This window comes from Brachyistius frenatus, unplaced genomic scaffold (assembly GCF_029030835.1).
Source record: "Brachyistius frenatus isolate BFR_SWC_R1_liver_20210118 unplaced genomic scaffold, ASM2903083v1 Contig_34, whole genome shotgun sequence".
Lineage (NCBI taxonomy): Eukaryota > Metazoa > Chordata > Actinopteri > Embiotocidae > Brachyistius > Brachyistius frenatus.
The window spans coordinates 3,245,276-3,259,687 of NW_027210633.1; the positions used below are offsets into that span (position 1 = coordinate 3,245,276).

At 41.5% G+C, this 14,412-nt stretch overlaps 2 protein-coding genes across 5 annotated transcripts; one reads left to right on the plus strand and one right to left on the minus strand.

The window, feature by feature from the left end:
• The first annotated feature begins 517 nt into the window (after positions 1–517).
• On the plus strand, positions 518–3,289 carry emc6 (ER membrane protein complex subunit 6). Of its 2 annotated transcripts, none has more exons than XM_069700693.1 (2): positions 518–714; positions 2,456–3,289. In XM_069700693.1, the coding sequence occupies exon 2, from the start codon at positions 2,490–2,492 to the stop codon at positions 2,820–2,822; it is 333 nt and encodes a 110-aa protein (XP_069556794.1). In that variant the 5' UTR covers positions 518–714; positions 2,456–2,489; the 3' UTR covers positions 2,823–3,289. The 2 variants fall into 2 exon arrangements, with proteins under 2 accessions (XP_069556794.1, XP_069556793.1); XM_069700692.1 differs by having other exon boundaries at positions 2,459–3,289.
• A 333-nt stretch (positions 3,290–3,622) lies between these two features.
• p2rx5 (purinergic receptor P2X, ligand-gated ion channel, 5) lies at positions 3,623–11,770 on the minus strand. 3 transcript variants are annotated; one of them, XM_069700690.1, is made up of 12 exons: positions 11,568–11,763; positions 10,757–10,907; positions 10,386–10,457; positions 10,215–10,311; positions 9,602–9,686; positions 9,363–9,443; positions 7,009–7,150; positions 5,173–5,306; positions 4,997–5,090; positions 4,841–4,906; positions 4,575–4,663; positions 3,623–4,497 (listed from the first exon to the last, which is right to left on the minus strand). In XM_069700690.1, the coding sequence occupies exons 1-12, from the start codon at positions 11,696–11,698 to the stop codon at positions 4,227–4,229; spliced, it is 1,413 nt and encodes a 470-aa protein (XP_069556791.1). In that variant the 5' UTR covers positions 11,699–11,763; the 3' UTR covers positions 3,623–4,226. The 3 variants fall into 3 exon arrangements, 2 of the variants coding, with proteins under 2 accessions (XP_069556791.1, XP_069556792.1); XM_069700691.1 differs by having other exon boundaries at positions 10,215–10,290; positions 11,568–11,762; XR_011310991.1 differs by having other exon boundaries at positions 4,409–4,497; positions 4,846–4,906; positions 11,568–11,770.
• Between the last annotated feature and the right edge of the window lie 2,642 nt (positions 11,771–14,412).

Sequence of the window (14,412 nt, forward strand, 5' to 3'; positions counted from 1 at the left end):
TAGAGAAAAAAAGCTTAAGAGGCAAAATGTTTGTGAACTTTTGACTTCAAGAACAAAATATGTTTTACTACTAGGCCTAAATTTAAACAGTTTAATGCAAAGCCACTTATTGGATTTTTTTTGTTGTTGTTTTCTTTCATTTCTAATCTGTAATTTTACTTTAGCATTTGGCAACATCGAGGTCATAAAACACAATAAACCATATTACATTTCAGTGTGTGTATTTATAAACAATTCTATTCGATTTAAAGCATTATAAACAACACAGAAACTGACCTTTGTGTATGTTAATATAAATAAATAAATCATAATAAATTAATTGCAGCAGTAACGTGACAGCGACTAAAACATCTGTCAGGCGTTTGATGAGACCAGATTGACGTGCATGTTGCCTTATAGTGCTTAAAGAGAGTGACAAAGTTTGAGGTGCATTTCCCTGCTGTAAATGTAAAATGTCCTACTCCGTAGTGTTCCCTGAACGTAGCACGTCGCCCTCTGTCCAGTTCCCATAATCCACCGCGGAAGAAGCATGGCTGACTTTGGTCTCGGAGTGACACCCGAACGAGAATGAACTTCTTGTTCTTGTGTCATACCAGCTGACATACCTTTAAAAAATAAAAAAAAACCTCCGTTAATATCCCAGTTTATTAAGTCACTCTTGCACATCGTGCTTCTGTCATCGCGCTGCAAGGAGCCGACGAGAGTTCATCTCCGGTAAGAGCCCGACATCGGTTACCGTCAACCGACAGCTAGCACAGCTAGCGTGTTAGCACCAGCGTTGACAGGCCGCTGATGGTCGGGCTGTGGTCCGTGGAGGAGGAACCCTGGGGAACCCTGGGGAACCCTGAGGAACCCCGGGCTCCGTTGACTGTGTCTCTTTCTGCTCTATAACACCGACGCTTTTATGCATCCAGAGCTTTTTTTTTTTTCTGTAAATCTTGTTCTTTCCAGAGTCCGTTTGTTGAAAGTTAACCTTTGACCTACATACTGCACATTTGTAAACACTTTAAATTATCTTTTCTTTTCTTTCTTTTTTTTTCTGCTCCGAACGGAAGTCCGGTATTCACAATCTTTCAAAGTAAAACACGGACACGTGATCACCAATATGCACATTTTAGAATCAACTTGGTCGATATGTCAGGTTATATATACAATATTATTATGACCAATAGTTTTATATCTTCAAGGGGGAGATGGTGATGAAGTTTCAGCCATAATAATGCAGCGTTTGTTGTGACCTCATCGTAGGTTGTTCAGTCCCGGACAGTTAACGGCACGCCTGAATTTGAAGGACGTAATTCAGAATATATTCAGAAATATATTCATCTGAATAATCAGAAATACTGTTATCAAGAAGAAGAAAAAAACGTTTCAAAGATGACGCATCCTGAAATACCTGTTTCATCCGTTTGTAATGGTGTTAAGATGGTTTCACAATCTCAAAACAGTCGACAGTCTCCCAGGATTTGGCAGCAAGAAGAAACTTAATGAGAAGTCTGTGGGGGTTGTTGGAAAAGCACCATTACAAGACATTAAAAGGGCTTTAGGGGAAGCAGTCTGGACTGGTGGTTTAAGCTCATACAATATGCTTAGTAGGGCTTTATGGGCAAAGGCCCAGGAGGATGCAGATACTGAAAGGAGGCACAAAAAGACAAGATCAGTTTGTTTCCAGGTGATGAACCGCATAACGAATAAAACTCCCTACATACAGTAAAACATGGCAGAGGGTCTTTTATGCTGTTTTGCTCCCTCTGGTACTGGAGGTACTTAATGTATCAAAGGAATAATTAAATCTGAAGATTATCGAGGTGTTGTAGAGCGAATTGTGTTAATCAGAGTCAGGAAACCAGATTTGAGCTGGACAACGGCCTAAAGCACACGTCCAGATGCACAAAAGAAGGGTTGAGAAGGAAAAGAAGGAGTTTTAAACTGGCAAGCAACGAGTCCTGAACTAAATTCCATTGAAAACTTTTGGAGACATTAAAGCTGCAAAACGGGCTCCTCCAAATGTAAAAACGCCAGAACACACGTTAACAGTAGAGTTGTAGAAGCTACCAGCAAGCAGGTGAAAGAAGCTACAAGAAACTTTGAGTCTGTCGTTGTTGGAACTAAATATTACTGAAAAGTGCTCATAATTGTGCACGAGGTACCTTTTGTGCTTGTGTTATTTAACTGGTGTGTTTTTTTGTGTCATAATTTAAAAAAAATTAATTGGCAAAATATTGGGGTTATACGAAATTGGTCAGTTTGCTTATATTCTCTGAAGATGTTCTAATTTAAAGACTACATCATATTTTTAAGCTGCAAAGTATCTGTTACCTGTATGGGCAGAAAAAAAACAAGTACAGTATTTGTGTCTCAGTGACATAACGTGAAAGTACAGAAGAATGTCGAGGATTTCAGTCGCTGTAACTTAACCTACATTGTAAACGTGTCCGCATCCCTTCTGCTCCAGCAGCACCTTCCTGTGGGAGCCGACCGGAGCCACGATGGCGGGAGTTGGAGCGAAGCGCGAGGGGCCGCAGTTCATCAGCGAAGTGGCTGTGAGGGGCAACGCCGCCGTGCTGGACTACTGCCGCACCTCCGTGTCCGCTCTGTCCGGAGCGACAGCCGGCATCCTCGGGCTGACTGGACTGTACGGCTTCATTTTCTACCTCCTCTCCTCGTTTCTGCTCTCGCTGCTGCTCATCCTGAAGGCCGGACGGCGGTGGAACAAATGCTTCAAATCACGGCGGCTGCTCTTCACCGGAGGCCTCGTCGGAGGCCTTTTCACTTACGTCCTCTTCTGGACCTTCTTGTACGGAATGGTGCACGTGTACTAAAATAATCGAACACAAATAACCCTGAAATATTTCTATCTCATGCTTCGTAAACCATTAACATCGTCTGCCCTGCTGTTTGTAGATACGTCATTAGTGAAAGACTTTAGATTTTTTTCCATTGTGAACTGTTGATTTATTGATGGATGTGTCCATAATTACTGTACGCAGAATTAACCGGCCTCTTTTTCTTCCGGTGGCCGTGAACTCCTTTAACCTGTAACTCCCGCTGGGTCCATGATAAGAGCCTCACTCATTGTAACGTATCTTGTAGATTAACAGATTACATCCTAATAAGGTCATTCATCACGTTTGATGTACTGTACTAAACTTTGATTTTAACAAATGAGATGACTGATTGGAATTATTGCCTCTGTACAAATTGTTTATGGACACAATCAGATTGTTTGTCAGTGTCATGATGACAAATACAATGAAGAACATTCAATAAATAGCAACAGCAAACAGGAGAGGGAGTCTCTCCACATCAGCGTCCATTCATTTACAGTCGACCAGTTCATGAGCAGCACAGTGGACTCGCAGCACGCGACAGACCGCAGACCTCAGCTTCATCACGGTGTGTCAAAGTCACAACAAGCACAGCTAACAACATGCAGCAGGAAACATGCGCTGCACTCTGCACTGCACTCGAACGCCTCTCAGCTACACAAGTACCCAACTCTTAAGACCATTCACACGTATGTTGCTTCCAAGTGCAGTTTTCTTAAACACCCATGCTTTTTTTTTAAAAAAAACATTTCTCATGTGGCACTGACATGGATTTTTTTTTCCAGCCTAATGACTTAAAGTACTTCAATTCACATTTTATTTATCTTTACATTGTTTACCTAAAATTTACATTGGAGGTCCATGGTGAAGATTTGGCATGATAAAAAAAAAAGGCTATATTTGTTTTCATTTTCAGTGAATATTATCATTTTTGTTGCGATAAAAGAGCAAAAAATATAAACTAAGGCCCATCATGTGTCACTCAAATTGGAAATAGTGCTTATATAGTCTGATCAACAGCCAAAAAAGCTGTAAGAACATAAAATTCAGGAAATATTTGGCAGTTCTTTTACTATTTATTTGTTATAGTTTTTGTCCCTCTGCTAATTGAATAGGATTATCAATGGACCTGTTATAATCTCCCACATCCCTCCTTTGAATCCTAAACCCAGCCACCCTCCTTTGTCCTTCAGTGTCTTGGCTCTCGTGCACAGCGCAGTACCTTTAAATCTCCCCCACCAACACCTTCAGTCAGGGAAGCATCACTCGTGCTAGTGACCACGCCGGTGGTCGTCGAGCCAGCAGGTGAAAAAGGGGGATGTCAGTTTTGGGTTCCACCTTCTTGCTACGTCACATTTAGGCCAACTGCAGGTGATTTGTGTTGCTCTGCCTGCAGACCTAAATGTGTGGGGAGAAAGTGATGTGATGCTTCGGCTCGGCACCCTGTGGGGAGAGAGCGCCAGAGTATCGCTGTCCCGTGTTGCGTGGAATCGTGGGACCCCGTTTCCCGACAGCCGACGGGTTCTCCGCAGAGGGAGAAGATTCCACAGCGAGTTCAGTGTCCTCGGGCTGTTTGATGGAGTTGGCGGCTCCTTTCTCTGCAGCCGGTTTCCTGGATCTCCTCTCCCGGTGTCCTGCTTTCCCGTCCTTGGGTTGGGTCCGGTCTTTCCTGGAGCACACAGTAACGGGAGATGTGATGAGCAGGATTCAGACAACGACTTATAGAACAGTTCCAGTGAGTCCTACTTGAAGTTGATGATTTCAAACTTCTTATCTCGGTAGAAGGAGCTCGTGTTCATCATGTAGAGCAGAATCATGTCACATGCAAAGGCCCCCTGAAAGAGAAACACAGCTATTACAGGCAGCAGAGAATCATTACTTTTGTTACTGGTGATCATATGTCACCCTCTAGTGGCACTGTAATATGACAGTTTTCAAATTGAAGGTGTTTCTATAATTACACACTAATCATCCACTGACACATGAACAGAACATTTTCATAAATTACTCACTATACCCAGCAGAGCAACACCTGAGCCGATGGCAATAATTGTGGGGACGATATTGAATTTCCCGGCCTGAAAAACAATAACCAGACATTCACGACGCGTCTGTTACCGCAGTCATGCACTCTCATCAGAAGAACACCGCTAATATCACTGCTGTACCTGTCCGTTGATCATTATATCGAAGCGAATTCCATACACTTTATACAACGTGCGATAGGTTTCACCATTGTGATCCTTGTAGTACCTGGCATACCTAGAGGGGGAAGATAAAAGAGGTTTTCCACAAAGTGGAGGCTCACAGATTTATTCCCTGTTAGACGTCTGACAGGAGTCACCTGAAGTTGTATCCTGACGTGATGGAGTTGTTCAAGTTCATGTCCAAACGGGTGAAGCTGTACTGAGGATTGCACAGAGAGGAGTCTTTATCCAGGTCACAGTTCCACTCGATAAGGATCCCAACTGATCCGCCCTGATGGACACAAACAGTCACTTGGTGAATAAGAAGTCTGTCTGTGCAGCATTTACATTTAAGGGAACTTTAGAAAATCCGGTCATAAACACAACAAATCTTTTACACACAAATTCACTCATTTAAGACACAACACATGAAATCAAAAAGAAAAAAACTGATGTGTTTATCAGGCTGGTAATTCCATAGCTGAAGGGCCCTGACAGCAAGAGCTCTGTCCTTAACATGGGGACAGCCAACAGGTTCCTGGCTGAGGGCCCCAGACTGCCTGGAGGTCAGTAAAGAATGAGTAATTCACAGATATAGTTTGGGACCACACCATAAGATTTTAGGTTATAACCAGTGTGAAATCATTAAAACTGGAGTAAAATGATTGTTTTCTCTTTCGTGTTCTTAGTAGTCTCGATAGTTTGGTGAATTGTTTTGGGATTTATGAATGTCAGGAGGCTGTTGAAGTGATCTACACATTAGGAAATAAAAGCATGCAAGATGTTTTCCGTGTATCTAAAACATAGAATTAAACAGATTGTGGTGATAATTTTAAGATGATTAAAACACCGATGTTTGTATAGTAATCAATGATGGGTCTATTTACTCAGGTGTGCCATTAAACCAGGACTGTGGGGCAGATTGTACAACACAGGCCCCAGAAACGGAAACAGCTAAATGAAATTCAGCCACCGTTCATTGCAGTTTTTACACCTTTAAATTTGCTCGTCATCATACAATATCAAAAGTTTTATATTGGAGATAAAACAAAAGTAACCATACTGTGAGGGAGCTGTCAATCAAGCATATATGATCGGGAAACACCTGTGTTGCTAACGATTGGTAAACGGGTGTGTTTTAGGAACTGCATGGAGTTAACTGTGTAGCTTGAAGGTTCGATCGTGACTTTTCAGCAAAAAGTTCCTTCCATAAAGTCCACGTCCTCTTCCAGAGCTCTCAGCAACATCTTGTGGTCTTCATCTGCAGGAGCAATCTGTTTAGTTTGGGTTTAAGTTAACGAAACCATAAAAATATTGTTTTTACTTTATTTCTTTATATAACCACTTGTCTTTACAAAAATTACATACTTTTACATGCATGATTAAAAGCTATTCATCTCCATGGTAACAGATAAATTACATCTACTGATGAAGGCCACAAGATGTGAAAGCTCAGGAAAAGTTCACCATTTAATACATTTTTGTTTGTTTTAAAGATACAGTTTATCGTAGTTTAACGTTTAATATTACTGCATTTGACCAATTATCTTTTATTTTTTTTAAAAGATTGTGAAACACAGAAACAAATTAGCTTTTTGATGCAAGCAGATTATCTACCTGTAAATTTTTTAATTTGTAAATTGCTTTGATTTCACAACGTGTTGATTGTTGGATATTAATGGCAAGTATGAAGTCAGAACGAGAAACTGTCGTAGTTAGAAAACCTACGGTACCGTCAAACAGTAATGATGAGATCCTTCTGCATGATTTTGTTCTGGACACCGTTAAACCGGCTCATCCTTATCAATAACATTAAATGCATTAAAATACAGCATGGTTTTTTTCTACACTTAATATTGCAGTCACAAGCAGATTTCCACAAAGGCTCAATTTGATCATCTGTTAAGGCTTCTTATCAAATGTCTGCATGAAGTCAGGAGCTGAAATCACCACCAGACACACAGTCCTAACTGGCACATGATGACACCTTGTACCTTGACAGCCATGTCCTGGAAGTCATGTCCAGTCCTGCCCACCAGATCTCTGAGGCGGAAGATGGGACAGTAAGGATGGCTCTCGCTGTCGTAGGAGCAATTCTTCAGGTAACTCTCATCAGAGGTTTCAAAAACGTTGGACCTACGAGGGAAAGATGCGTGTGAAATACATTTTCAGAAACTAATCTTGATTTCACTTTGAACATTATGCATTGTTGAGTTTATCCTTCATCCTAATCTGAAGAGCAATTTATAGAGTTATGAGGTTTTCTGTTGTTGCAGAAGCGAAAAAGAGACGTCTGGCTCTGCTAAATAAGAGTCACCATTTCATCTTTAGACACTGTTACTGCTGAGCCGTATAAAGCTCTAACAATACCTTCAATAATCCCTTACATGAGAGCATAATACCATCACTTCTGTGTAGAATTAGTCGAGATACCCAGTTAAGTCACTATAGTGAAGATACTTCTATGTTGCGATTTGTTTATAAATGAAATTTAAAAAAGTCATCATGTCAAGATCACTTCAAAAACCTTTGCACAAAACCCGATGACTGCATGACATCACAATGTTCCAAAGAGCTTCTTCATGTCAGGAATAAATGTTCAGTGTGTTTGAAGTCAGGTGAACCGAGAAGGAAAGTCCAACTAGTTCTTCAAAGCTTTGAGGAAATGTGCTCAGGCTCAATATCCTGCTGCAGTCTGAATCCTTCTCCACAAAGATGCAGACCAGAGGGTGGAGCATGTCTCTGAGGAACGCTATGCTCCTTCTCTTTGGTCAGGGTGGAGTTGATTCTGTACTCCAGAGGAAGCAAACACTCCTACACTCATTCTCTCTCCTGTTCATCTCCTCACATACATCCTGCTGTAACTGACACAAATCTCTAACTTGGATTCATCAGTAAAACGCTGATATGTCTTGGCTCACTGAGTGTCTGGTCTTGTTTCTCCTCCTGAGAAGTGGTTTAGAGATGCTGCTCGTCCTCTGAGACCACGACTAGACAACTTTGTTTTGATAGGACTTTTGCTGACTAGAGTTTTGCGTTCTCGATTCAATAAATTATGTATCTGATGAAGCTGCTTTTCTTTCTCTGTGAACAAAGTTTGGTATATTAATCATCTGATGGTGTTGTTTCAGAGCGTCATGCACTGCCGCCTTAGAAACCTTCAGTCTAGCCGTGATTTGACGCCGAGAAAGTCCCTCCAAAGAATAACAATCTGACTTGTGACACTTTCACTTTCTGATGCCATGTTTCCCACCGTCACAATGCTGCTACGTCAGCAATGTTCAGCTGGAAACTCGAGGCCCAGCCATCTTTCTAATCTAGAACACTGACTGAGGGTTGGTTTACTTGAACGAGAATCTGATGAGTCGATCAAATCCACCTGAGTTTCGTCTCAACGCTGCTTTAGTGGAAGGATACAACTCAAGGTAATCTGACCTTTAAGTAAAAAGGAGTGAACGTGATTAATGGCACTGATCTGATTCAGTTTGGTGATCAAGAAATAAAGCGGAATCTAATATTTTTCTTCATCTATAAACTACATTACAATAACTTTTAGTTTCATTACTTTTTGTGTTTAAATTTTTCTAAATTCTCAGATTTTCTGATTCTTTCCAGGTGATGAAAATATGACATCAAATATTGACGTGGTCTCAGACTCAGACAGCATGTGGCCCTTAATCTTGGCTGAATCTGAACCTTGACACTCACACACATACATATCCATCACTGTAAAACTCTCCTCAGAGTTTCCCTGTCTTTACACACACTTACACTTTTCCTCACCACACACTCCAATGGCAGCATTTCCAGCGTGTGTACATCAATCAAACCACAACATTACACCCTCTGGCTCCAAGCAACGAGTGGAACAGGATGGGTCACACTCCACCACATGTAGTGTTGCCAGCCATTTAGAGTGGCCCCCATCAAACGGGATTGCATTGCCTGTCAATCCCCATGAAGCATATCAAGATTAGAGAGGAAACATAAGAGAGATGTTTGTGTAATTAGAATTAGATCCTGACTGATAAATTAGCCGTGGCTTGCGGCATCTCTCTGCTTTCCTGCAGGACTTGAATGGGGGAACAGACAAGGCAGCGGCTCCCTGTGCTAGCCCCCGTCTGATCTGACACCTGTCCAGGGCAAGGCCTGCTGTCAAGGACGTCTCAGATGACTGTTTCACTGTCTCACCGAGTGCAATGCAAAGGCTGGTATAAATAGAAGGCTATCTGCACCCTAAAGCTATTAAAAGCAGCCACTGGAACATGTACATCCCCCGACTCACTATGCCGTGATGCTTTGAAACCAACAGCACGCCAGCAATCAACAGCCACTTACAGCTACTTACTTGGAGAATTCAAACTTTGGGAACCTGATGAAGTTCTTAATGTAGATGGTGAAGTTTTCTCCTTTGCTCAGTAAGGGCTCTCTGGAAATGAGAGGGACAGGCAGCCACATGAAAAAACAAAAACAAACAGAGCCGACGGGCTGCATTAGTAATAAATAGAAGCTGTTAAATATTTTGGTCCATGTGAGGGATCAGAGTGAGTGTCAATGTAGTTCTGCAAGGGAAGAGGGATTTCTCACGTGGGTCTCCTGCTGTATTCAACAGGACACCAAGCATGAATCTCACAGGTCCCAGTGCTGTTTAAACACAAACCCGTTTTGATTCCTAACAGAGAGAGAGAGCAGAGATTGTGGGGCGGATGAGGGGAGAGGATTTATTACAACATAACACATACTGGAAAATATGATACAATACAGAAGTGATGAAACAAAACTATAAATTAGCAATTTAACTGCAATAACTTTGGGATGGCAATAAGTTTAAGGCACGTAGGAGATGTTTGTCCAGCCTTTTCTAACAGAGATCCAAACTCTTTTTATGTTTTTGTTTCCCCAACCCTCTCTGGCAGGAAGCCCTGAAAGGAAACTTTTCCCAAAACCATTTAAGGTTTAAAGCAGGAGCCGTGACGTGTGCTCCATGCGAGAAATATTGTTTAAAGTTTGTTTACACTTGCAAAATACGGTACACATATTATTTTATCATACAGAAGACCATGTAGATTGCAGAGAACATGAAATATCTCAAGCTATAGGTGAATATGTAAACCCATAACTGAGGGAAAATCCTCACAACTGTTCACATTTTGAGTTACAATTGTTTTCACAAGGCTGCAGTGCGATGAGCGTCCCTCACCGTGACCAGCTGTGACGCTGTCACCCTCGACACAGTCATCATCACTCTGACATCGCCCGTCTGGCACTTTGAAACTCTGTGAGAGGTGCAAGCAACGCTGCAGTTTTAGGATGAAAACAGTACATAAAAAAAAAAAAAAGTGATGCGATTCCTCTTCCTCTGTATACCAACCTCAGCACAGAAGCCCAGACGCTGATTGGGGGTCTCTATGTAATTTGTTACAATGAAGAAGACCTGCTCGCCCTGCAAAACACAATCAGGCGGAGAAGCAAAAGGTTAAACAGATTACACTCCCTGAGAAGTCCAATACTGTTTAAGCTGTTGAGACAGATGCTGCCGCTAATAGATAGATAGATAGATAGATAGATGCATGGATGGATATAGACAGACAGACAGATAGATAGATAGATAGATAGATAGATAGATAGATAGATAGATAGATAGATAGATAGATAGATAGATAGATAGATAGATAGATAGATAGATAGATAGATAGATAGATAGATAGATAGATAGATAGATAGATAGATAGATAGACTCACGTTTGGGGGTATGACGTAATCCTCAGCACTCCACAGGTAAGGCCCTGTCTCAGAGGTGTTGGTCAGAGTGACACCTTTAAGCTTGGTGATGACAGAGGTCTGGATGGCCTCTTCTTTCTCCTGGTACCCTTTCTTCACCACAAACACCCACCTGAGACATCCATCATAGAAATCCATTATGTTTTTTAGAGGCTGATGCTAAATTAGTATTTACAACATTTTCTGACATTTTGGGGCGATGCACTCAGCTGCGGTGCAACAAGGGTTTATTTGTGATCCCTTGCTGATCACCAGCATGTGACAGACAAGAGGATGTTAATGTCCTAGACCACATTCATGCATGTAACTATAAATATTATGCAACTACACTGGAACCTGCACTCACACGTGCATTGGGGTAAGTGAGCCTGGCAGTACACACAGTATCTATGAGCATTTGAAGTCCATGCCATGTCAAATAGGATTTTATAACCACACTGCAACAGACACAATTCAGACACAAAAGTTGTCATCTCACAGTTTGTCTTAACTTTTACAGACAAGTGGGGTCAGAGCAGATCAAACCCTCACCACACCGTCCCAGTCTGCTGCTTCGTTACGTCATTTGTCTTACCAAATACGTGACATCACACAGTGACAGGTGGGACAGACATTCATGAATTCACGAACAATATTCAAGCTCTCAAACACAGCACTCCAAAAAACACGCTGCCACTTTAACATCACCAGCAAAAACTTTCCACAAGTTCAACTATTTTTAACTTGGTGAATCACTTTCTAATTCATTATTCGAGGCATGCAGTGGCCTCACCCGATTATGTATCCCAGCACGGCCAGCTGATAGAGTCGAAATAATATTCCGATTTTCCTGTTTTCTGCGATGACATATTTCTCTGTCTTGTAGTTGAGGAGAGAAATGAAAAAGCCCCCCCAGCCGGCCATTCCTCCCCGCGCGGTGAAGCCGAGTGAAACAGCGGCTCGAGGCTCCCAGCTGATATATACAGCTGCTTCACTTGTCAGGCAGCGGGCAAACCCACTGAGACAGGGGGCTGCAGAACACCAACCTCGATCCTTGCAAAAGACCACTGCAAGACATCCAGATGAAATGTTAATGTCACTGCTTGGTTGCATTTCTAATTCATTTTCACTGACATCAGTTTTGGAGCCTGTTGATAAGTCACTCCTGTGTTCAGGGTATCTGTGAATCCACGTTGAGTTTAGTGACTCTGTATACTTTGGCCAATGTTGCTGTAAAATGTCTGGAGCACGTTCTGCTCTAAAAATAATATTTCTGCAATTACTTTTCAGAGTGCAACAAAACATTGTTGTTGGAGGCTACAAGCAGGGCCGTGCACAGGAGGTGGGCGGGGCTAAGGGCGATGCGTTGGTCCCTTTTAGAAACATCCATGGTAGCCTACTAATATGTTTTCAGTTTGAAACACCAATCTTTTGCTACATTTATACGTCATCCACACTACTACAGCATTTTTCAACCCCTAAAAACTCCGATGTTGTGTTTTAGTCTGGAGGGGCAGAAACTTTTAAAAACTTGACTGGCTGTGTTCCAAATATCATACTTCCCTTAGTACACATCTATAATACTCTTACATGCTAGGACACTGATTTGGATAGTACTTGAATTTCGACATGGTAGTATTGTCTCAAACCGCACACTACCTTTGAATGTATCACCCGCCAACATATCTGCCGCCTTTGATTATTTTACCCAAAAATGAACATGTTTAGTGCCTCTGTTTCACATGTGATGGCTTCTATGCTATTCCACAGATTTGCGTCCTTTCCTATACACAACGATGCACACACACACACACACACACACACACACACACACACACACACACACACACACACACACACACACACACACACACACAGAGTGAGAAAAGAAACATACTACAAAGCCAACACAACTGTCAAAATATAATATCAACAAATATACAGTTTTAATATATATATAACTGTATAATACAAAAAAATATCCTGTAATATTGTATATTGTAGTCACTGTCATAAAGTGTTATAATGTCCAGTTGGTACCCCCATGTTCCCTATCATGGTATTTTTCCACTGTATTACACAAGAGTCAGGTACATTGAGCAAATGTGCGACCACAGTTGGTGAGAAAGTTTCTGGAGGCCAGATTTGTCACAATGAAGATCATTTCCTGGGAAGATTGGCGGTGCAGTGGTTGGCACTGTTGCCTCTCAACAAGAATATTTAGGGTTCAAGGACCCTCCTTTGTCTTTTGCTTTTTAAATCATACATGTCGTCCAATTTTGAAGAAAAAAAAAGTCGTACTATAGCAAAAAGTCACCCAAAAGTCATTTTTGGGTGACTTTTTGGCCAAAGAAAACAAACTATTTTGATAACTTTTAATTCCAAACATGCAGACTAAATTTCAAGTTGGTTCGACAAAATTTGTAGGAATCGCCAAAAATGGTGACAAAATTAAAAATGACGGACTTCCTGTTGAGTTGATGTAATGGTGTTTTGGAATTTTTTTGTACATCTCAGTGTGATACACATGTTGTGTGCATGTAGGTAAAAGTAGCCGCTGGGGCATCTGTTTAGGGAGCGTTTGTAAGCCATTTGGCCACGGCCACTCACGACTCCACTGAATTACTACATTTTTTTGCCGGGAGAGACGCATGTACCAACTTTCATAAGTTTTTGAATATGATAAAGCCTCCAAAAATGCAGTTGTTTACAGAGAATAATAATAATGCAGAAAAATAATTCCTTGAAGAACAATAGGGCTTTCGCACCATCGGTGCTCGGGCCCTACTAATAATCACATTACACTTTTTATTTTTTATCCCCACTCAGCAAGTATTTTCCCTCCTTTTGTTCTGACTCTGGGGAAAACAGATTTTTTTTTTCTCAAATCTGATCTTTAGGACAGACTGTCCACACTGTTATTCACAAGTTCACAGTTCGGATTCTGTGTGTCCAGATGTTCAGACCATTGGTCCTATGGTCCAGATGTGGGTTGTTGTGGTAACGAAATCTATACTTTCTGATAGTGCTTTGCTCATAGACATATATATCTCCATGGCTCTGCTATCTGTAGCATAGATTCTGCTCACTCGGTCTCTTTAAAAATGACGTGTGTCGCGTTGTAAGTCACTTCTGACGCACCTGAAAAGATGGCAAAGATCACATTTCATGTTGTTGGTTTTTTTTTTTATGTTCAGACTTTATAAAAATCTATCTGGATGTTACAAAAAGTGGATGCTGGCTGGAAGTCTGAACTTGGCCTCGGCAACATGTCATTTATTACTGCAGCAACATGGGTTGACTGTGTCGGTCTAATCATCCAGATGAACACTAATCACTTTTCTGTGACATGTTCATCCATTATTTCTGCCTGACCTCTAGAAAAGGCTTCTCTTTGCTGGGTGAGGCTGTTGGTAGAAAGTGATGCAGTCAGTGGGGACAGAACTACTGGTAGGCCAGTGACATCTAGTGGTTTCATGTGATACTTTCAATCCCCTTCAGACTCGATGATTTCATGCTATAGAGCTTTTCACTCAGGATTCAGAGTTCAGGCAGCTGAAGTCAAACTGCGACGTTCAATGGGACAATGAAGCACGAGCTTTTCTTCCTGCCAGGATGAGATCTGATACTCATTAATA

Coding starts and splice junctions, on each gene's coding strand:
- emc6 (XM_069700693.1), top strand. CDS start 2,490: ATGGCGGGAGTTGGAGCGAAGCGCGAGGGGCCGCAGTTCATCAGCGAA.
- p2rx5 (XM_069700690.1), bottom strand. CDS start 11,698: ATGGCCGGCTGGGGGGGCTTTTTCATTTCTCTCCTCAACTACAAGACA. Junction 7,151..9,362: donor CCAAAGTTTGAATTCTCCAA/GTAAGTAGCTGT, acceptor TTTCCCTCGTAG/GTCCAACGTTTTTGAAACCT. Junction 4,907..4,996: donor ATATAATGATCAACGGACAG/GTACAGCAGTGA, acceptor ATTGTTTTTCAG/GCCGGGAAATTCAATATCGT.